The sequence below is a fragment of the Hippocampus guttulatus genome, chromosome 7 (assembly GCF_054856545.1).
Source record: "Hippocampus guttulatus isolate MCC_2025c chromosome 7, RoL_Hgut_1.0, whole genome shotgun sequence".
Classification (NCBI taxonomy): domain Eukaryota; kingdom Metazoa; phylum Chordata; class Actinopteri; order Syngnathiformes; family Syngnathidae; genus Hippocampus; species Hippocampus guttulatus.
The window spans coordinates 23,502,322-23,522,774 of NC_141267.1; the positions used below are offsets into that span (position 1 = coordinate 23,502,322).

The 20,453-nt window shown below is 56.1% G+C and overlaps 4 protein-coding genes across 5 annotated transcripts; 1 reads left to right on the forward strand and 3 right to left on the reverse strand.

Annotated features, from left to right (window-relative positions):
• Window positions 1-189: 189 nt before the first annotated feature.
• lonp1 (lon peptidase 1, mitochondrial) lies at window positions 190-7,123 on the reverse strand. 2 transcript variants are annotated; one of them, XM_086116140.1, is made up of 21 exons: window positions 6,602-7,122; window positions 6,119-6,207; window positions 5,892-6,011; window positions 5,617-5,773; window positions 5,412-5,525; window positions 5,207-5,268; window positions 4,828-4,957; window positions 4,661-4,744; window positions 4,496-4,564; window positions 4,109-4,260; window positions 3,888-4,026; window positions 3,621-3,799; window positions 3,440-3,527; window positions 3,121-3,243; window positions 2,939-3,055; window positions 2,692-2,832; window positions 2,412-2,577; window positions 2,262-2,345; window positions 1,871-1,998; window positions 1,605-1,769; window positions 190-911 (listed from the first exon to the last, which is right to left on the reverse strand). In XM_086116140.1, exons 1-21 carry the CDS (start codon window positions 7,085-7,087, stop codon window positions 762-764), a joined length of 2,943 nt encoding a protein of 980 aa, XP_085972266.1. In that variant the 5' UTR covers window positions 7,088-7,122; the 3' UTR covers window positions 190-761. The 2 variants fall into 2 exon arrangements, with proteins under 2 accessions (XP_085972266.1, XP_085972265.1); XM_086116139.1 differs by having other exon boundaries at window positions 2,262-2,577; window positions 6,602-7,123.
• A 473-nt stretch (window positions 7,124-7,596) lies between these two features.
• Window positions 7,597-11,681, reverse strand: rsph4a (radial spoke head component 4A). Its single transcript, XM_086116147.1, has 7 exons — window positions 11,143-11,681; window positions 10,005-10,230; window positions 9,445-9,732; window positions 8,575-9,024; window positions 8,270-8,411; window positions 8,082-8,199; window positions 7,597-8,013 (listed from the first exon to the last, which is right to left on the reverse strand). Exons 1-7 carry the CDS (start codon window positions 11,229-11,231, stop codon window positions 7,779-7,781), a joined length of 1,548 nt encoding a protein of 515 aa, XP_085972273.1. The 5' UTR covers window positions 11,232-11,681; the 3' UTR covers window positions 7,597-7,778.
• A 159-nt stretch (window positions 11,682-11,840) lies between these two features.
• On the reverse strand, window positions 11,841-14,406 carry dohh (deoxyhypusine hydroxylase/monooxygenase). The gene is made up of 6 exons (XM_086116149.1): window positions 14,279-14,406; window positions 13,679-13,785; window positions 13,285-13,452; window positions 13,117-13,193; window positions 12,380-12,635; window positions 11,841-12,217 (listed from the first exon to the last, which is right to left on the reverse strand). The coding sequence occupies exons 2-6, from the start codon at window positions 13,782-13,784 to the stop codon at window positions 11,907-11,909; spliced, it is 918 nt and encodes a 305-aa protein (XP_085972275.1). The 5' UTR covers window position 13,785; window positions 14,279-14,406; the 3' UTR covers window positions 11,841-11,906.
• Window positions 14,407-14,763: 357 nt separating this feature from the next.
• LOC147203195 (leucine-rich repeat-containing protein 24-like) lies at window positions 14,764-20,019 on the forward strand. Its single transcript, XM_086116146.1, has 8 exons — window positions 14,764-15,036; window positions 15,683-15,900; window positions 16,549-16,635; window positions 16,703-16,894; window positions 17,155-17,323; window positions 17,406-17,671; window positions 17,771-18,229; window positions 18,358-20,019. The coding sequence occupies exons 2-8, from the start codon at window positions 15,694-15,696 to the stop codon at window positions 18,682-18,684; spliced, it is 1,707 nt and encodes a 568-aa protein (XP_085972272.1). The 5' UTR covers window positions 14,764-15,036; window positions 15,683-15,693; the 3' UTR covers window positions 18,685-20,019.
• Window positions 20,020-20,453: the final 434 nt, after the last annotated feature.

Below are 20,453 nucleotides of genomic sequence, written 5' to 3' on the forward strand. Positions count from 1 at the left end.
GTCAGTGCGTTTTGGGACTTCTTTAGAGGGGGAAGAGAAACTCTTGCTCAAGAAACCTGGCCTTGCTCGAAAAAAAGAGGTGCGCGTGCAGTTAAAATCGTTCTTGGGTGAACTGAACGTCTCGAAGGTCTTCCATGGCCTCTTACGAGTTTTTAATGACATCCTCCTGGCCAACGAGACTCGAGACGATTGTGTGTCAGGTTTTATTGGATTGAACGACAGCAATTGATAAGAGTGGAGCACAGTATCCCCTTGGCTCTTTTGCAGCACTCGGTGGCCATTGGCGGTAGCGCCCTTGAGTGCTTTCGGTCCGATTTAGCCGACAGAACCTTTTGTGTTAGCCTCGGTTGTTCTGAGTCACGAACTGCCCCACTGTCGGGTGGTGTTCCACAGGGCTTCCTGTAAAACGTGCAAGATCTTGAGTAAGTTTGTTAAAAAAAAAAAAAGCATGGGGGGGGCCCTAGTAATAGAACTCTTATATTTTGTTTCCATTATAAATTTTATATTGTATTTATTCAAGCATACACTGACAACAATATCAAATAAAAAATATGAATCTAATGAGCAGAGAGTTTGTCCACAGCCCAGCATCAAGGGAGCAACAGCCGACCGGCGTGGCTGCCAGCAAACCAGTGACATCACTTCCCGCGTTCATCACAGCTTCTCATTCGTCCGTCGTCGGCACGTCAGTCGCGACGCCGCCCACCAAACTGGACTCGGTGGAGAAAAAAAAACAACAACACTCGGCCCAGAGGAGGCGCTTAGGACTGAGGGAAGACCACCGGGTAGATTTGACTGTAGTGGTCCACAAAGTGAACCTCCAAACCCTCCGTGATGTAGTCCGGCAAGTCCGAGAAGTCCTTCCTGTTCTCCGCCGGCAAGATGATGCACGTCACCCCGGCGCGTCGCGCCTGCCGGCAAACAAAATAAAAGATGCGTCAACATGACCGCGCGGTTGCACTACACGAGTAAATTCATTTCAAATTCACTTCGGGCCACACACACACGCACACACTTTAGTGCATTTATGTGTTGAGGTGTGCCTTTAAGAGGCCATCAAGAATCAGTCCGGTTGGCTGCTGACCACGCGGTCAGTTTGTTCGGCGTGAGCGCCGACTTCACGCTCCCTGCGAGTGTTTTCATATTGCCACTGCGCGTTAGACTCTGCGTTGAAAAGTTGAACGGCGACTGTGGCTTTCCTCACCTACGTGCCAGCACACGTCAGTGTACCTTCATCGCTCTTTGGATTTCATGCTACTCGAGAGGCCATCTTTGGCTGAATCGAGCGAAAAACACGCTCATGGCGTCTTCAGCCGCAGGTGCTTATAGTCATCACAAAACGTATCAGCTGGTAATTCTATTCTCAAGGGACCAGATCAGGACTCTGTATCGGCCGACGGTCAAAATCAAGCGACTTTGACTCAGACTTGTTTTCAAGCCAATAATTAAAAATAAAATAAACGCTACGCGGGACGGTCGACCACGATCACAATAGAATTGACCAACAAAGCCAGTGGCGAGTCGCACTCATGCGTGCGGGGCATTAAAAGGACGTGTGGTTCAAAAGGCCAAAGCGGGCGTGACTGTTTGGGCGCGAGACTCACTGCGATGGTTTTCTCCTTGATGCCTCCCACAGGAAGGATCTTGCCCGTCAGGGACACCTCTCCGGTCATGGCCACATTCGGACGCACGGGCCGAGCGGTCGCCAGGGACAACAGGGCCGTGACGATGGTGCAGCCCGCACTCGGGCCGTCCTTGGGGGTGGCCCCCTGGCGCGAGGAAATCAAAGATGAAACCATGCCGGCGGGGGGGGGGGGGGGGGGGGGGGGGGATCTGAAAGCCGCCCCTTGTTTGTTCGTTCGTTGCTCACCTCCGGAACGTGAAGGTGCAGGTGAGAGTTGAGCAGGAAGTCGTTTTCTGGTTCTTGCTGCAGTAGGAAGGCTCTGGCGAAGGTCGAGGCGATTTTGGCGCTTTCTTTCATGACGTCGCCCAGCTGGCCTAAAGGAGGGTGGCGGGAAAATATGAACAAACATCAGCCGGTGGAAAAACCGAGGCAAGAAAGCCGCCGGAAAGCACGTCAACCAACCGAATGGGAACAAAACACCACCGAGTCGAGAAGCATGTCACCAATCATGTCAAGAATGAGGGAGGAAAACATAACGTGCGGCCCCCCCCCCAAAAAGCACAGCGATAAGTGAAGGATGCCGTGAAGTCGCGCCGGCTGCCGAGCGCGCTTGGTGACGATTGAGCTTTTGTCTGACCTGTGAGCTCCAGAGAACCTTCTCCTTTGCCGTCTTTGGTGGAGGGACGACGCACCGACGTCTCGATGAACAGAGTTGAGCCTCCTGCGCACACGACAACGTCTGTAGTGTGTGCGCGTGTGTGCGTGTGTGCGCGCGCGCGCGCCTCACCCATGGCAGTCCAGGCCAGCCCCATGACCACTCCCGGCGGCGTGACGTCGTACATCCTGTCCACGGTAAAAAGTGGTTTGCCGACGTAGTCCTGAAGGTTGTCCGGGGAGACGCTGACCACTTCTTGCTGCCCGCTGACGATGGAGAAGGCCACCTTGCGGAAAACCTGGCCCGGCAACACACCACGGCCACAAGGAAGCTTTTGCGATTTGGCCGAACGGCGACTCCAAGCGCGGCGGCACGTGCGCCGGTTGAGCGGACTTTGTTAAAGGCCACTCACCTTTTCCACCTGTTTCTGCAGGTTCCTGACGCCGGACTCTCTGCAGTACTGTCGGATCAGGAGACCGAGCGCTTCCGGCGAGATGGACGCCTTTTCCTCACTCAGACCGCACAGTGAGCGCAGCTGAGGGACGAGGTAACGCTGGACCACCACGCCGGGAAGGAAGGAACAACGTCAACAACACCGCCGGGGGTTTCCCAACGGAGGGTCATCCGCCATTTTGACATCCAACGATCCACGAAGTTACCTCGGCGATAGCCAGTTTTTCCTGCGCCACGTATCCCGACACGTTAATCATCTCCATGCGGTCTCGGAGCGGTTCCGGGATGGTGTCGGTCACGTTGGCCGTGCATATGAAGAGAACCTTCGAGACGTTCGGAGCAAAAATGACGAGAGGTTTCACGGAGAGGCGACGTGACGCCTTCCCACCTTGGAAAGATCCACGGGAACATCCAGGTAGTGGTCCAGGAAGTTGGCGTTCTGCTCGGGGTCCAGAAGCTCCAGCAGAGCCGAGGAGGGGTCGCCCTGATACCCGCGGCCCATCTTATCAACCTGGTAACGACACGTGACCAAAATGGCACTGCGAGGTTCACGCGTCACATGGAGAGCGCTTCTTGAAAAGTGCTCGCGAGTCAACTCTGGTTCCGCTTCCTGCGAGTGACTTGGTCCGCACTAGTTTTTGCTGCGGTTTTCCACATGCTTCCCGACTTTTAGGTGAAAATATATGAAAATACACTTGAGCGCTGACCTCATCTATCAGAACCAGGGGGTTCTCCGTTTTGGTTTTCTTGAGGCACTGGATGATCTTCCCAGGCATCGCACCCACGTAGGTCCTCCTGAGGATGTACACGCACACACGCACGCACGCGTTAGAGAAAAGGGTCCGGCCGACAACCGTGTCTGCGGCACCGACGGAGGCTTCCTTCCACCTGTGTCCTTTGATTTCGGCCACATCCGTCATGCCGCCCACGCTGAACCTGAAGTACTCGCGGTTGAGGGCGCGGGCGATGGAGCGGGCGATGGATGTCTTGCCCACCCCCGGAGGGCCGTAGAAGCACAGGATCTTGCCCTGCGTGGACCCTCGCAGCTGACTGACCGCAATGAACTCCTGCGCGAACCAATCAAGGAGCGGATGGAATCAATGTCGGGAACCGCGCGAACAACACACGCGCGCGCGCGCGCCGGGGCGAACTGACCAAGATGCGCTTTTTCACATCGTCCATCCCATAATGATCTTCCTCCAGAACCTCCTTGGCTCTGTCCAAGGCCAGGTTCTCCTCACTGTTGGTGCCCCAGGGCATGCTCGTGAGCCAGTCGAGGTAATTTCGGGTCACACTGAAAAGACGAGCGCACACGTCGCACGTTAAGATGCGGCTCGTCTCGTCGTGCGCTCCAGACGGGGGGGGGTTGTTGTCACTTGAACTCTGAGGAGTGGTTGTCGAGCAGCGCCATCTTGGTGAGTTCCTCGTTGATGACGTCCATGATGTGCTGAGGGACCGTCCTGTCCTTCAGACGCTCGCGAAATTTCTCCTCGATAGCTTCCTTGTCCTCCTTCTCCAGACCCAGCTCCTACACGCCACATTCGGCATCTGCGCGTCAAACACTTGCCCAGGGCTCTCACGTATCGCTCAACTTTGGCCTGTTTTATTGCCGCTTCTCCCCTCTTTTCCCGTTCGAATCAAGACTTATTTCACCGGACCACGCCGACGATGCAACTCGTCTGTCGCTTGGGAGAGGGGGTGGGGGTGGGGGTGGGGGGGTGACAGCATGAAAATTGCGGCAACATGAAAACGGACTCTGTCACCTTCTTGATAATCTTGAGTTGCTCCTGTAACAGGTACTTCCTGTGCGTCTGCTTGATCTTCTCCTCCACCTGCCAGACGTGACACACAACAAAGGCGGAGGAGGACCTTTAGCGCACCGACGACGCCCGGAAGAAAAAGAGACTCGTTGCTCGCGGGGCGCTCACCTCTCGGCCCAGACGCTGCTGCAACTTGCTGAGCTCAAACTCCTTCTTGAGCAGCGACAGAGCCTTGTAGAGACGCTTGGGGATCTGCACGCGCACACAAACACGACGGGGGGTCCTCACGCCATTCGGATACGACGTCGTACCGTCGAGAGGGCGGAGCGGCTTACCTTGGTTTCCTCCAGGACGTCCTGCAGCTCGTGCGACTCGGCCCCCGTTAGCGCGGCCCCCATGTCGCTCAGGTAGATGGGGTTGTCCACCACGCGCTGGCCCGCCTGCATCATCTGCAGAACAGACTCCCTGAGGCGGACGCGTGCACGTTAGGGCGACACCCGGGTCACAAGACGTACCGCACGCAATCGGGCGCACGCGCTCGATGCAAATGCGCACACTCAAAGCCAGAGCCATTTCAAAGGTGCATGAAACACACACTTGGGCAAACTCTCAAACAAACAAAACGAGTCCACAACCACGTCCACACATACACGCACACACAAAACAGCCATGCCAACGATGTTCACTCACACACCAACATGCACACAAAGTGACCTGTAGAGGGGGTTGAGCGCGATGATGTCACGGATGGTCTTGACAATCTCGGCCGTCAGCGCCTGCACACAAAATGTTTCAAAATGACACAGACTTGATCTTTCCGCCACTCCCACACACACCCAATCGTGCGTTCGGATGAGCTTTTCTTTTTTTTTTTTTTTTTACATTTTCATCAGGATTGGATTTGTCCGCGCACGTCTACCTTGACTTCCTCTGTGACGGTGAAGTGCTCGTGGAGGACGTTGTCCACCTCCACCATGAGGACGCCGGACAAGGGCAGGGGCCGCAGTTCGGGCATCAGGTCGGCTCGGGCAATCTGGCCGCCCCCGAAAGCACAAATGACCGAAATGCGACATCAGCGACGACCGCAAAGCAAAAGCGCCTGCACGGGGGGGGGGGGGACCCACTTTGTCCTCCATCTGCTCCTCCCGCCGGCCGCGCTTGGCCTTGCGTCCCGACGCGGCTTTGCCCCGCAACTCGGATGACCCCGCGGGTGACCCCGCCTCTTGATCCCCCTCCTCCTCCTCCTCCGGCTCCACCTCCAGACGCCCGGTGATGCGGACTCTGTGAAGCAGCACGCGGCTCGTTAGCCGAGCTTACGCCGGAATGCCCCGTTCGGGTGTTTGCGCTCACACCATAATTCGAATTGCGTTTGCGTACAAGGTCTCCTCTTTCACCTGACCTGCGGTGGCCCATGACGATCATCCTCAACTTGTCCCCGAGGTCCTGCATCTCGTGGATCTGTACAAAAGTCCCTGTGGTGTAGATGGCGTCGAGGGATTCCACCACGTCTGACTCGTCACTGCGAGGCAGACAGACACACACACACACACACACACACACACACACATACATACATACACGGGTGAGCACCGGTGCCGAGGACGGGACGGGGTAGCCGGGACGTACTTGTCGTCTCTCTTGAGGAAAACTCCGGCGTAGGGCTGTGCCAGTCGAACCTTCCTCCTCAGCAGCTCCATCAGGCTTTTGTTTTTCACCTGCCGGAAGCACAACGTCACGAGGTGAAATTTGTGAGTGACAAAGGGAGCGAGCCCCGCTGCCAATTCCAGACAACAAGGGATGGCCACACAAAAAGGTTTGGAGATTGTCAAAAGAAAAATCCACAAAATGGCGGCAAACACTACTTTTGACAGCACGAAGCTCCTCAACTCACTTCAGCAGAGAAGATGATAGAAGACAGGTTTGGCAACACCACACTGAAATGTCTGTTTTCATACTAATTCCCTTGAAATTGTGCAGAAATGAACTCCATCGCTGAAACGTGATCGCTATGCCGTTTGCTCTCCTTTTTGCACGTTGACAATGACATCCGGTTCCCAAACAAACATTGGCTGACGCGGTCCTTGAAAGTTGAAAGCACCTCCTCCTCACCTCGATGATCTTGATGAATCGGGGGAACACGGGGTTCCTGCTCACGGCTATCAGCGGCACATTGGGGAAAACCTCCGGCACCGTCATGGGGGTCAGTGCAGTCATCTGAGCTCCGGCGTACGCCGTTCCTCCGTCCTCGCCGCCGCCGCCGCCAGACTCCTCGCCGCCCGAGTCGCCGCCACCGCCGCTCTCCGCGCCGTCCTCTCCGGTAAACCCCGCGCCGCTCGCCCGGTTCCCAAAGGCTCTTGGGTGGCAGGGCGATGACCCGGACCCGAAGAGGCCGGAACGGAAGCCGGTCACGCGCGTCCAGCGACGAGGTCCGCTGTTGTACACGCGAACCGAGCGGAACCCGCCCGGCCCCGGTGCGTCGGCCCGCCGTAAGCCGAACCTGAAGTGCCCGGGCCAGGTGACTTTGACGACGTGGGGTGCTTTTCTGTGGACAAGTCCCGCTGCTCTTAACATCACCATCATCACGCACGCCGCCATGTTTGCCTTTCGTTTTCCCCGGCGCTCGCGCAACCCGTTTCCGTCCACGCTTGATGACGTCACAGTCGTCATTGGCGAATACAGGACACGTCAAGCCACGCGAACTGGGGTCAAGGTTGTTTACTGTGGCCCACTAAGCAGTTTCGAACGCCGCGGGTGGTAAGTTAATTCCAGTTCGTGTCCTCGTTGATATTGTAATCCTTATTTGTCTTTTGTGGTGCCCCACAAATACTGTTGCCGATATGAAGTCTCCGGTGGGTTACGGCTTTCGTAACACCATCTAAAAAAATAAAACAAGTTTATGTGTACATTGTGTTTTTTTTTTCTCTGAACTGCTCGAGTTGCGTTGTGACGAACAAACAGTGCTGAAATGTTATATTGTACAGGAATTATTTGGAATATGTTACATGTGTGTTTATTATTGTTTGGTGGTGTACTCTTCCTAAGCCTGAAGATCAAATGTGACATTTTACACATTTTATATTGTATGTTATTTTAAGAACCGCCACTATATTGGGTCGACTTTATTCGTCGCCGACATTTCAGACCTCCACGTCAACATGCAACCGTTTGCACTGACTCGCAGTGAAATCATCATCGAATTCATCTTTGTTGCCATAAAATCGAGTCTGTTGGGCACTTTATCCAAAGAGGTTGACATTTGCGACGGCGTCGGTTCGGCGCGCCGGCCTCAGTCGTCATCCTCATCCTGCTCCTCGTCCGAGTCTCCCTCCTCGGCCTCCTCGGCAGCCTGCTTCTCGTCCAGGGCGTCCTGCAGGGCTTGCTCCTCCTCCACGGTGGGGTCCACGTCCTCGGTGATCTCGGGGGCGCTGGGATACTCGCTCTGGGGCGGGGGCGGGAGGAGCGGGCTGTAGCCGTCGCCCGGGTACTTCAGCCCCCAGCCCACGTAGATGTTCTCAAACTTCCTGCGTCGGCACAGGGGGCAAAAGTTTGGTGCCGGTCGGTTGGTCCTTAGGGCGGGAGTTGAACTTACTTTGCGTAAGCGTAGGCGCACGCCCCGGGCCAGCAGTTGGAGCGCATGATGGCGATGGCGTGCTGCGAGGTGAGCGTGGACGACAGGCTGGAGCTCCACGGCACCGTCTCAAAGATTTCTGCCGGGACAACCCAAGGTGAGGACCCGTTCCGGCCGCGCGCCGTCAACGGGGAGCGGAGTCGGCCGACCTGCGTCCTGGGAGAGCGGCGTGAGCAGCGGGGGCCCCACCTCGGGCTCGGGCTCGTCGGGGTCCTCCTCGATCTCCTCGGCCTCCTCCTCGTTGGACTCGTCTTCCGTCTTCACGGCCAAGTTCACCCAGGTGCAGCGGCCCTGAAACCCACGGCAAAACCTTGAGGACCGAAGGTCCCGGGATCAAACTAACCAGAGGGGATCGTGTCCGAGGGTAGCGCGAAACATTTACGACCGCATGAAACCGGAGGAACTCAAACGTGTGCGGAAACTTGGCGAGGGGCTCCCGAGATGCAAGCGCTACCTGCTGCAGGATGTGCTGTGTGTGGTGCACCCAGGAGGACAAGGAGTCCACCAGCTCCCCAACGGGGACGCCCTCATATTCGGGGTTCTCCTCGATGCCGTCCTCAGAGGAGCCCTCCTCCTCGGCGCCTTCCTCCTCGATGGCCTGGTAAAAGCCCTGGGGGCTGATCTGCGTGCCGGCCGAGATGCGGGCGATCTGCGCCCGCAGGTAGTTGGCCTCGTTGCCCGGGAAGGGCGGGTAGCTGACGATGGGGGCGTCCAGCCGGCCCGTAAAGAACTTGCGGATCTGCCGGGCCACCGTGATCTGGGCCGGCGTGACCGACGGCAGCTTGGTCCAGGGCAGGCCCGCCTCGTTGCACACAAAGTACACAAATTTGTTGGCTCCGGTTCCTTTGGCCTCCTTGGGGACCACGGGGGGAGCTTTGTACGTCGACTGTGGGAGGGGGTCCATCTGACGACACGAAATATCATCGTCAAGCAGGGGCGCTTTGCAGCCAAACTTACACGGAGAAGGTGAAACTGAATGGGTCCGAAAGCAGACCCTTGAGGCACCCCTGATGTGAGATATCAAAGGAAGACAAAGGATTGCGGCATTCTGAGCAGTTACGTGACCGAAGTAAACCATCACCCGCTACCAAAAGTATCATAACAATCGATTTGAACGCCTGTCAAACACGATGTAAAAGGACGATGGGTTTATTGGCCAAATGGTCTGCCGCATCAGAGCATTCTTTTTGAACTTGCCGTTCGGCGGATGTCATCTGTCACGTCACACGACATCGTGCTCCACGTCTCCCGACGAAGGCGGGCGTGACGTCACGCCGCGGCGTCTGCTCATTTGCCAAAGCGCAGACGCTCGCGGGCCGCTCACCTCGCGCTCGGCTTTCTCCTTGGCGTCGACCTCGCGGGCCTCCTCGTCGGCCACCTCCTCGGGCCCCTCCTCGTCCTCCTCCTCGCCCTCGGCAAACTCGGCCTCGGCGATGATGTAGCTCCTCTCGATGCCCAAGATCTTGCCCCACAGGCGGCAGCGCTGCATGGTGTAGGACGACACCAGCTGCTTGAGGGCCAGGAAGACCCGCTGCATCTCCTCGCGGCCCAAGCCCACGCCGGCCTGCTCCAGGAAGTACGCGATCTCGCTCACGTTGGGCAGGGCCGATTCCTGGCGGGCAAAAGGTCACGTTTGTCCGACTGAAACGCCACAACTCGCTTCAACGCGGTCGAGAATGTTTTCAATTGCTTCGACCCGAGCTCAGAAAGAGTAACGTGGCATTTCGTTTGGTATTCCCCACCCTTCCGCCCCCCCCCCCCCCACCCTGCGATGAGGATGGCTTCGGCTCAAAATTCTACAACTCGATCAACGGCGAGTTCGCCGTCTCCATTTTGTCGCCTCGTCGCGCCGAACGCAATGAGGAGCTCGCGCGGCGATCGCACCAGCTCGAATTCGTGCTCGGGGGCGTCCTCGGGCCTGACGAAGAGAACCTTCTGCTGCTCGGCCAGCTCCTCGGCGGCGGTGGTCTGCTGGAGGTCCTGCAGGCTGCTCTGCGTGTCCTCGTACAGACGCAGCTTCACGTCGTGACTCAGGTCCTCCATCACGTCCACCACATCGTGAGGACGCTCCTCGATCACGCGCATCAGCAGCCGAGAGAGGTGGTCGTACCTGCCAAATTGGCGACACCTCCGCTCATTGTCATTGATCGAACGTGTTAAACATCACAGCAAACGCATTTCACTCGGAATTTGGTCGGGAAGTATGTCAATCTGTGCCTTCTGGCTTTTAAGATAAGATAAGATAAGATACGATATCCTTTATTTGTCCCACACTGGGGAAATTTACAGCCTCCGGCAGCAAGAATGGAGGCAGAAAGAAGAAAGAAGAAAAAACAAACAAACAGCGTTCAATTAAGTGCAATGTAAATACAAAATGGATAAATCGCAGTGCTATTTACAGTTGTTTTCCACATCATTCAATTATTATTAATATTATTGTTGCTATTTTTTATTCAGCAGCCTGACAGCAGTTGGTAGGAACGAGCGTCGGTATCTCTCCTTCTTGCAGCGCGGGTGTAACAGTCTCTGGCTTTTATTTTCTGAGTTTGAATTGGAACTTGTTCAGGGATGTATCTGGCAACGAAGTAGGAGGGAAAATGGATTCAAGTTGTAAACTTCATCGTGGATGATTCCTATTTTTCTTGTCTAGCCGCACAAGGCCACGCTTGCTAATGGATGTCAAATTCGTGACGTCAGACTGCTTCCAGGTTGATCGTCGCGAACCCCCCCCCGATCAACGGTTGGCGACAGAGGTCAATCGGTCAGAAAGGCAAACGTACACGGATTTTAGAAGCAAGAAAACGAGGTGCCGTGCCGGCCACGGTCAAATTTGATCATGCCAATATGGTAGGCCAAAAGTTTTTGACCGCTTCTAGTCCGCCGCATTGTTCCAACCGTTTGCTGCTGAGCGTCGCGGAAATTTCTCGCCCACCGCAGCGAAATAACAGTTGGCGAGGCTCAGTCGGGCGCGCGCACTCCGTGTGGCAATTTGCAAAATCGAGCGCTCGAGCTTTCAACTCACAGGTTGAGGTTGCTTTTGCTGCTGCTCTTCATGAGGAACGCTTTGAAGGAAGCAGCCACCTGCAGGCTGACCTGCTGGGTTCCGTCCATCTCGGCTTCCTCCCTTCACCTTCGGCGCGAGCAGGGCAGACGGACGCTTTTGTCGCTCCGAGGAACTTGCTCGACCCCCCCCCAGCCCCTCGCTCTCGTTCTTCCGCTGCTCGCCCGGAGAAGTCGACGCGCACGACAAGTTCGCGGCGTGGCCGAGCGAGTCAAAGCAAACGAGGACGCCGCTCGCGAGGGCGTCGGCGGGGGAGCCGCCGCGGTTGCCCCGGAAACAAAAAAATAACACAGCCGCTGCTCGGCACCGAGATGACGACGCGCACTTCCTCAAGTCTGAAGGAACCGCGAATAAGGAGTCGCGAATCGCAAAACGGGGCAGCAAATTGGTTGACGTGAAGCATTCAAAACACCTCATCCGTGACAATTTGTGATCGCTTAGACGATGGAAAAAAAAAGAGCAAGGAATCCATCTCAAAAAAATAAAAATGCGACAACAGTCACGTCCCGAGTGAAGAACCGGTCTCGAAGTCTTGTCGCAATGACGGGTCAAGAGAACAGTCAAAAAACAAGAGCAAGAACTCCATCTCGAACCCGTCATAACTCAAGTCAAGCACCGGTCGAGAACCAACTAAAGATGTGTCACTTGGGGGGGGAGCATTTTTTGGGTTTGTCAATAAAACTTTAATTTCCATACACCCACACACACACACACACACATCCCATTTATCCTTGCAGTCTGGCAAGTGCGTCCGCATACTGGAACTCTCGGTTGTTCTCATAGTCCAGCATGTCCAAGGCCACTTCGCAGCTCTCCTTCACCACGCGCTCGCCGTCGGCGCGGAAACGTCGCAGCACGGCCAGGCACTCGTCCCGGCCGATGGAGCCCAGGGCCTCGGCCGCCTCGTGGCGCACCATGGCGCTCTCGCCGCCGCGTTCCAGTGCGGCACGCAGGGCCGGCACCGCCGCGGGGTGTCGCATCTGACCCAGGACGTAGCCGATCTCATGACGGAACAGGGCGCTCGAACACCGCAGGCCTGAAAAAACACAACAAACGTCATCTAGTACCGCAGATCGAAGTTCCGCAAACGAAGAAGAAGCAAGGAGCGCAAAACCCAAAAAAGCATACCAGGAGTCTGGAAACCATCCAATGGCCAAGAAAATCAAGGCCGGGTCCCTACGACGCGGTTGCCTCTCACCTTCGCCCAGGGCCAGGACGGCCTCCGGGCCGCCGAGGTTCCGCAGCGCGAACATGGCCCTGTAGCGCTCGAAGAGCGGCAGGCTCTCGTCCAGCAGGAGGCCGCGCAGCTCGTCCACGCTGGCGCGGGAGTGGGGGGGCGCCGGGTCCACCGAGCAGTACGGGTTCTCCTCCGCTTCGCCGTCCCGCCGTTTGTCGTCGCCGCCGCTCTGAAGCCACTCCAGACGACGCACGGCCAGCTGGCACGTCTCCGCCACCTGCAAGGTCGTCGACACCGGCGATGTGGACCTCGTCTCCCAACCAAAAGGGACAATCGGGCCCAAAAGGGACCACTCTGAACTCAAATGGAAGACCTCCTGTGTCTTTTTGGCCAGGGCTCCAAAGTAGGGGCGGGGGGGGGGGAAGATTAAGATATTTTTTCAACCAATCAGTGGCTGGTGTGCGCTGATCCCCGTTGAACGCGAGTTTGAATCTAACTGGTTCGTTCTGTACACATTCCCAGTTTTAAGAGGGTGTGCACACTTATGCAACCACATGATCTCAGTTTTAACTTTTTGTTTGTTTGTTTTTTTCTCTCTCTCCAATCAAGTTGTATGGGGAACAATTAATGATGGGGGAAAAAAGCTTTCAGTTTTTTTTTCCTCAGTCACCGCTCTTTTTTTTGGGGGGGGGGGGGGGCAATAGCAGAAAAGCCTGGCATTTGAAGTGGGACGTGTAGAATTTTTCAATGGCTTGTACCTCGATGACGGGGTCCCGGCAGTGGGCCTTCAGCAGGTCCAGAACCGACGGGTCACCGATGGCTCCCAGGGCTTCCCCTGCAGGCGCACGCAAAGCGGCCACTTTGGGTTCCAGCGGAAATCGGGTGCAAGCGTTTGGGGAATAGGACGCGCGAGAGCCGCCACTCACCCGCTTCGTGCCGTACCATGGGCTCCTGTCGGGTGTCCTCGAGAACGGCGCTGAGGACGGGTATGGCGCGCCCGTCCTGCATCTGACCCAAGCAGTAGGCCAGCTCGTGCTTGAGCAGCACCGAGTCGTCGCCGAACGCCTTGCCGATCCACTCCACCGCCTCGGCGCCTCACAAACGGGACGCGATCCAACATGAACACAAAGCCATTTGGCTTCGCAGCACCCACTCGGAGCTCATTTTGTGCATTTCAAAAACAAATTCCCTCAGGAAAGGTCTCGTGCTAATGCAACCGAGTTTAAACCGCACACAAGACACTGATAAGTGATCTTTACTTATTTATTCATTTTTTTGCTGTGTTTATTTGGTTTTATCTCCAAATCCCTTGAAATGTACCTCCCAGGTTCTTGAGGGTGAACAGAGCTCGGAACCTCTTCGTCAGGTCCTGGCGGGGGTCCACCAGTACAGAACCCACCGCAGCCAGCTGCTCCACACTGGCCATCCTGCTCTCACACACACACACACACACACACACAAACATACACAAATGTTAAGTGCAGAAAACATAGACCCAGACTCCTTATACAGTCACAACAGACACACACAATAACAGATATTGCGCCTCCACACTGACCCAAACATTATATAGACACGCACACCGAACACAAACGTAATCCCCAAAACACAGACGCACACATTGCAAGCACGTTAAGATTTCACGCGCGGCCCAGGTTGCCAGCCACACGGGGATATATCGGAGTGCTTCACGTGTTTGCAAAGTTTATGAACGTGTAGTAAGTACCGCGAGTCATCTGGGGACTAAATCTCGTCTCTACTCGCTCAACTATACGTGCCGATTGGAAGCTAGGCTAGCGAGCCACGTTTCGGGTGGGCAGCCAAGACATCACAGACTGCCGCGAAGCGTTCGCTTCCTAAAGTGACACTTTGAACGACACGCGGGGTGGCTACTCAACAACAACAACAACGACCCCTCACCTGACAATGAATTCCGATCGTTAAATTGTCGAGCGGCAGCTTCACGGCCTCGTTTCGAACGTGTGTGCGCTTGCAAGCATTCCCAAACGTCACGTTCAGGACTTCCGCCTACCTCGGATGTGACGTCACGTGACGCCAGCGAGCGGGTGGATGCAACCGTCAATCGCATCGGCAACCAAATGAGAACTTTAGTCAATGTATTTTAACTAATAGTTTGTACGTAGAGGAAGAAGGGTATTTCGAGTTTCGCGTTTGACTTGGATATTTAAATGTGTTATAATTTTGCGGGGCGACTGTTTAGCACGTCCACCTCGCAGAAATTCAAAGTGCTGAAAAAAAAAGAAATCTGCGAACGGGTGAATCTGTGGGTGAGGGCCGAACCCCGGGTAAGCGGGTCCGGAGTTTGTCGAGGTCTTCCAGCCTTCTTTTATTGTGGAGAGACCGCGGGCGGAAGAGAACAGAGCGAGTCAGCGGGTGGCCGAAAAGAAGGGAGAGGGGGGGGGGGGGGGGAGGAAGGAGCCGTCGAGGAAACACCTGCGTTGGCTGCGCGTTTTGGAAGAAGCCGTCCCGCCTGACGTTTTGTCGAATCCAAGTGGAAGAAGCAGATCAAGGAGCAGCTTTGCACTCGGCTCACATCCTTCCTTCTCGCTCCATCCTTGGATCCTCGGACGCCACCCGGGCCGCGCATCTTCCTCCTCCTCGGGGCCCCTTGCCGGCGAAAGCCTGTCGTCGTCCTCTTCCTCCGTCTTCATCAGCAGGTAGCAACCACCTCGTCGCAATCCACGCGCTCGCGCTCCTCCATTGCGCGAGATGGAGGATCGCGAAAGCGCCACACGCGATTCCCATTTTCTTTGTTGCCTGCGCTGTTTGAGGATGCCCGAGATTGCCCGAGGGACGAGGGTCTCCCGCTGCTCCGTGATGCGAGTGCTCATGTTTTTGAGACAAGTGGGGAAATCGCATTCCTCGATTCATCTGAAAAATAATCAACAGATTCATCGCTAGCAATCATCATGCCTCAAAGGCCAACAGTACTCCCGGGAGGAAACTCACTAACAGCCAGCCGAGCGTTTTCAAGGCCCGCGCAGTATTTTCTTGGACGTAAAAAGGCCAGAAGCAAGAGTTGACTGTTCTCTCACCCGCCCTCCAAAAAGCGGCACGCTTTTGCCCCCAAAAACCCGCCCGACTTCCGACACGTTCTTGCCCTTAAGTCGGAGCCGAAGTAGAAATATGATTTGGACGTCAACTTTGGTGAAATTCTTTGTCAGCATTTCATGGCCCTCACCACCAACGTGAGCTACACCGATCCAGCCTAATGGGATGACGTGCGGGTGTACCTCCCGAAGCGTCTTTTGGGGCCCACGGGGGACGGTAGCCGCTTGGTTGAAAGGTTTTGCTTGGTTTCAGAGCGCGTCGCCATGCCGCCGCCGCCGCCGCCGCTCCCCCCCGCCGTCCGGCTCCTCTTCCTCCTCCTCCTCGTCATCATCTTGCCGGTCCTTCCGCACGCCGCCGCCGTGGGCGCGAGCGCCCCCTGCCCCGCGAGCTGCCGATGTTACAGCCTGACGGTGGAGTGCGGATCCACCGGCCTCCTCGCCTTACCCGAGCGAGTGCCCGCAGCCACGCAGGTGACCACAGAACAACAATATGCGCGCCATCTGCTCTCTGATCATTGAACGTATAAAAAATGCGGGCTTAATGTATTCAAAATAACCGAGAGGAAAATAAGTCCTGTTTTTCTACCAAAAGGGTGTATCATTTTTTTCCTTTTTTTCCCCAGAGAAATTTTTTGTTACATGTTGTTGTTTTTTCCCAAGTGAAATGTATTTTCCATAAGTTGTCTTTTTTGAAGTCGCAAAGTGCATTTGACCTGATAGGTGTTGTTGTTTTTTTTCTTCCTCCAGAAAAAGTCACTATTTGGTGGAGCGGTGTTGTACTTTTTCAAGGAGTATCGTTTTTTTGTTTGTTTTTTTGGGAAGATGTCGTATTTTTCAAGAAAATTAAAATGTCACCCAAAATAATGAGTTCTCACAGTAGGAAAAGCAAGTCAAAAAAATCCATACCTCCCAAAAAAAAGACAAATTTGTCATTTTTTGCCGAGGATAAAGAATATGCGTCTGCTCGAACCGTTCTATTGTCCATGTGGTGATGCGGCAAATCCGCCACGTCGATGCCGTTCATCGGCCCGCCGTCTGTGACATTTCCAATGAGGCATCACTGTACTCACACTAACCGAGTGTCCAACATTTGACCTTGTTGACGCGCTGCCCTCGCAGACGCTGTTCCTGCAGGACAACGTGATCGCTCAGATCCGCCGGCAGGACCTGCGCCCGCTGGCGCAACTGCACTACCTCTACCTACAGGTAACGCACACAATTACGCAAATGAGACCTACTGGTTCAACACCCCCCCCCCCCCCCCCGCACGCAGAACAACAGCATCTCGGCGGTGGAGCCGGGCTCGTTCCAGACGCAGGCGCAGCTCCTGGAGCTGGCGCTGGACGGGAACAGGATCCACTCGGTGACGGCCGACGCCTTTCGGGGACTGCGGCACCTGCGCGTTCTCTACCTGGCCGCCAACGACATCGCACGTCTGCTGGACTTCACCTTCCGCGGCCTGCAGGTGACGTGCGCGCCGACCCTCGCGAGAGAGAAAAAAAAAAAGAGTTCTATTTTCAAGAAACAGGAATTTCTCCGTGGGAGAAGAACGATACAGTCAAGTGTATGTTTGGAAATGTGACTGGTATGAGCTACATATAAAAAAGCTGTTTTTAAAATGTTCCAAGAAAAGTCCGATTCCGAGTCTGGGGAAAGAGAGAGTCTTGCTCTGTGGAAGCAAAGTATTTTTTCCAAGCAAACGCCACTTGTTGTGGCAAACCTCAGCGGCTGCAGGAGCTGCACCTGCAGCGCAACGGCGTGGAGACGGTGGGCGAGCAGGCGATGGCCGGCCTGACCTCGCTGGCGCTGCTGGACCTGAGCGGGAACCGCCTGCGCACCTTGGCGGCCGCCGCGCTGCGCCCGCTGGTCAGCCTGCAGGTGCTGCGCGTCAGCGGTGAGCCGGGCCCCGCCGGACAAACGCGAGCGCGACGGGAGAACGGAGACCTCGCGGGCTAACGCCGCCCGTCCGCCGGCAGAAAACCCGTGGCGCTGCGACTGCGCCCTGCACTGGCTGAGGACTTGGATGGACGAGGAGGGCCGGCGGCTGCTCAGCTCGTCCGAGCGCCGGCGCCTGCGCTGCCGCGAGCCGCCGCGGCTCTCGCGCCTCGGCCTGCCGGAGGTGCCGCCCAACAGCCTGGTGTGCATCCCGCCCCTGGTGCGGCTGGAGCCCCGACGCGTGGCCGTGCCCCTCGGCGACAGTCTGCGCGTCTCCTGCCACGCCTCGGGATACCCGCGCCCGCAGGTGAGCGCCACCTTTGAACGAGACTCAAAACGAAGCCGATGAGAGAACGGACGCGCGGAAACGGCTCCGTGGGTTTGAGGCAACTCGCGCCCCCCGCAGGTGACCTGGAGGAAGGCGTCTTCGGGCGGGGCCTCGCCGGCACCCCGAGGGCCGGTGCGGGACCTGGGAGGCGGGGCCCGCGTGCCGAAGAGCGACGAGGGCGCCTCGCACTTTGACCCCGACACGGGCAGCGGGATGCTCTTCCTCAGCAACGTGACGGCGGCGCACGCCGGCTTCTACGAGTGCGAGGCCTGGAACGCGGGCGGCGCGGCGCGGCTCACCTTCCAGCTGGCCATCAACTCCTCGTCCTCGGCCGGCTGGGCGCGGGCGCCGTCCCCCGAGGTGAGCCGCGAGCCGCTGTACGCGCCGGGCAGCGTGGCCTTCGGCGCGCTGGGCGCCGCCACGCAGACGGCCGTCGCCGCCGGGATCTCGCTGCTGGCGCTCACCGCCCTGCTGCTGCTCGCCTTGATCTCCAGCCGACGTCTGCGAGGCTACAAAGACGCGCTCGCCGCGCACAAGGTTGGCGCCCCGTGTTATCGACTGACATCTTGCTTGTTTTTCACGACGAAGAGAAAGGAAAGGTTATTTTGCCCATCGGCTATTGTGTCAGAAAGCGCTGAAAATGTGGCGCCGTTGTTGCGCGTCAGGAGGAGAGCATCCTGTACGTCAACGACTACTCGGACGGGCCCACGACCTTCGCCCAGCTGGAGGAGTTCCGAGACGAGCGCGGCCACGAGATGTTCGTCCTGAACCGCGCCAAACCCGTGTCGGCGCCGGCCCCGCCCGCCGCCACCCCGGCCGACACCGGCGGCCGCTCGGGGTCTTCGGCGGCCGGCGACGATCGGACCGCGAGAAGAATGGCGGGCGAGGGCGGCGAGGCGGAGCCGGTCGCCACGTCCGAGGGCGAGGGGCTATTCGTCAACCGCGCCGGCTTGTTCGCGGATTCTCGGATGGGCTACGAGATCCGCTGCTGAACGGCGTCGTCCGCCGCCGCGCTCGGTGCTCGTGTACGGAGGAGCATTACGGCCGCGCCGGAAAGAAAATCGATGCTACTGTGGTCGAATGAAGTCGGGTGACCTCGCACCTGAAAGGTCAGGTCACGCGGCCCTGTCGCGCAACTCGACGAAAACATGCGGAGAGACAGCCCAGCTTCCTTTCGGGAAGGGGGCCCTTCTTGGCTCAGCGTGACCCCCATCAAGGATCCAAACAAAAACGTCCCTGGCCTTCTTTTTCACTCAGCTCGCATTGGGAATTTCATTTTTGAACCAGGGCAAAAACTCCTTTGAGGGCAACATTTTAAATTATGAATCTCCATTTCTTTTGGGGGAGTGGGGGCATTTCGGACTCAAACGGTATGCAGGATTTCTCACAGACCCCCCCCCCCCCAAACAAGAACTTTTTTCCCCGTGGACAAATGTTTTGGGAGAAAAGGAAGCCATTTTTTTTCTTTCAACGAAACAAAGTCTTTTCCTTTCAGGAAGCATATTTGTCAAGAAATTAGTCTCAAGCGGAAGATTCATTTCCTATTTTTTGTTGATGAAAAGGGATTCTTTTTCATGGAAGGGAATCTGCAAAGGGGCGAAAAAAGTGGAATTTTACTTGATGTATATTTTTAGAAAAGTATGTTGTTGTTTTTTGAGGAAAAACAAATTCGACAAACATGTTTTTTCAGACAAAGATGCATCTTTTTCTCAACGAGAATCTATATTTTCCTCCCGAAGAAAAACCATACCCAGGATGCCCCCCCTCCCTCCCTCCCTCCCGACAAGTCAGAAAAAACGATTTGGATTCTTGTCAGAACACAATTTAGAGAAAAGGAGGATATTTTCTTTTCAGAAAGTCAAAATCTAGCCATGTCATACTTATTTTGAAAACGACATATCCACAGAAAGGTGGCTGTAAGTAAGCCGAGCGAAAAATGCGCGTCCAAATCTTCAGTCCTCATTGACGAGATGACGCTCGCAATCTGGCTCAACGTGTCTGAGCCGAGCGGGCGCGTCTCGCTTCACTCGTGGGAAGCTTTGGCAGCAAAGTTGACTTGGGTGACGTGGCACCTTTCTGTGCGCACAAACAAAGACTCCATCGTGGTCGGGCGTCTAATTTTCTTGCCGGCGTGGCCGCACTCGTCCTCCGGCGAGTGTCCGAGCAAATGTGGTCGCGCTCGTTAGCATGTAGCGATCGTCGTGCGCTTCTCGTCTTCTTCTTCTTGTTTTTATTTGGAGCGGGTGGGCTGCGACAACGTTTCTCATCGTCAAACATTTTGTGCCGGCCAAAGTCGTGACAATAAAACTAACGGCATTGCTCGTGTGCTCATTCGCTCTCCATTTCACAAACCAACACAAAAATTTGAAAACAAAACGACGAGAGACCTCCACCGAGGCCAAAAGGTGCTACGCGGCCAACTCGTTGCCTTCCCTTGAAGTGACTGTCCGGCAGCCGTTTGAGAGCATTTTGCCAGATCTCGCACAGCAATGTGCTGAAGGGGGAAAAAAAACAAACGTCTGGAACCTTTTCTGATCATGAGTAATCAGCAGCGGATGGCGGCTTCCCGACTAAAAAGCGGAGAAAAGGCCACGGTGAAAGGCTTCTCCTTTACTCTTCACTCCAAACTGCAATTTCAGACAAGCCGGGCAAGACCCCCGACCGCGACTAAGCGGCGGCCCGAAAGCCGCTTGACCTCGGCCCGTCATTGGCGCGGCCGCTCGTCACTGCGTTTGTGTGCAAATTCGAGTCCATTTTGGCA

Coding starts and splice junctions, on each gene's coding strand:
- rsph4a (XM_086116147.1), bottom strand. CDS start 11,231: ATGGACGGAACCCAGCAGGTCAGCCTGCAGGTGGCTGCTTCCTTCAAA. Junction 10,231..11,142: donor AGCAAAAGCAACCTCAACCT/GTGAGTTGAAAG, acceptor CCAATTTGGCAG/GTACGACCACCTCTCTCGGC. Junction 8,412..8,574: donor CACAGCACATCCTGCAGCAG/GTAGCGCTTGCA, acceptor CGTGGGTTTCAG/GGCCGCTGCACCTGGGTGAA.
- lonp1 (XM_086116139.1), bottom strand. CDS start 7,087: ATGGCGGCGTGCGTGATGATGGTGATGTTAAGAGCAGCGGGACTTGTC. Junction 6,208..6,601: donor GATTCATCAAGATCATCGAG/GTGAGGAGGAGG, acceptor TGCTTCCGGCAG/GTGAAAAACAAAAGCCTGAT. Junction 5,526..5,616: donor AGGAGCAGATGGAGGACAAA/GTGGGTCCCCCC, acceptor GGGGGCGGCCAG/ATTGCCCGAGCCGACCTGAT.
- dohh (XM_086116149.1), bottom strand. CDS start 13,784: ATGGCCAGTGTGGAGCAGCTGGCTGCGGTGGGTTCTGTACTGGTGGAC. Junction 13,453..13,678: donor CACCCTCAAGAACCTGGGAG/GTACATTTCAAG, acceptor CCCGTTTGTGAG/GCGCCGAGGCGGTGGAGTGG. Junction 12,636..13,116: donor GCCGGGACCCCGTCATCGAG/GTACAAGCCATT, acceptor ACGACCTTGCAG/GTGGCGGAGACGTGCCAGCT.
- LOC147203195 (XM_086116146.1), top strand. CDS start 15,694: ATGCCGCCGCCGCCGCCGCCGCTCCCCCCCGCCGTCCGGCTCCTCTTC. Junction 16,895..17,154: donor TCACCTTCCGCGGCCTGCAG/GTGACGTGCGCG, acceptor GGCAAACCTCAG/CGGCTGCAGGAGCTGCACCT. Junction 18,230..18,357: donor ACGCGCTCGCCGCGCACAAG/GTTGGCGCCCCG, acceptor GTTGCGCGTCAG/GAGGAGAGCATCCTGTACGT.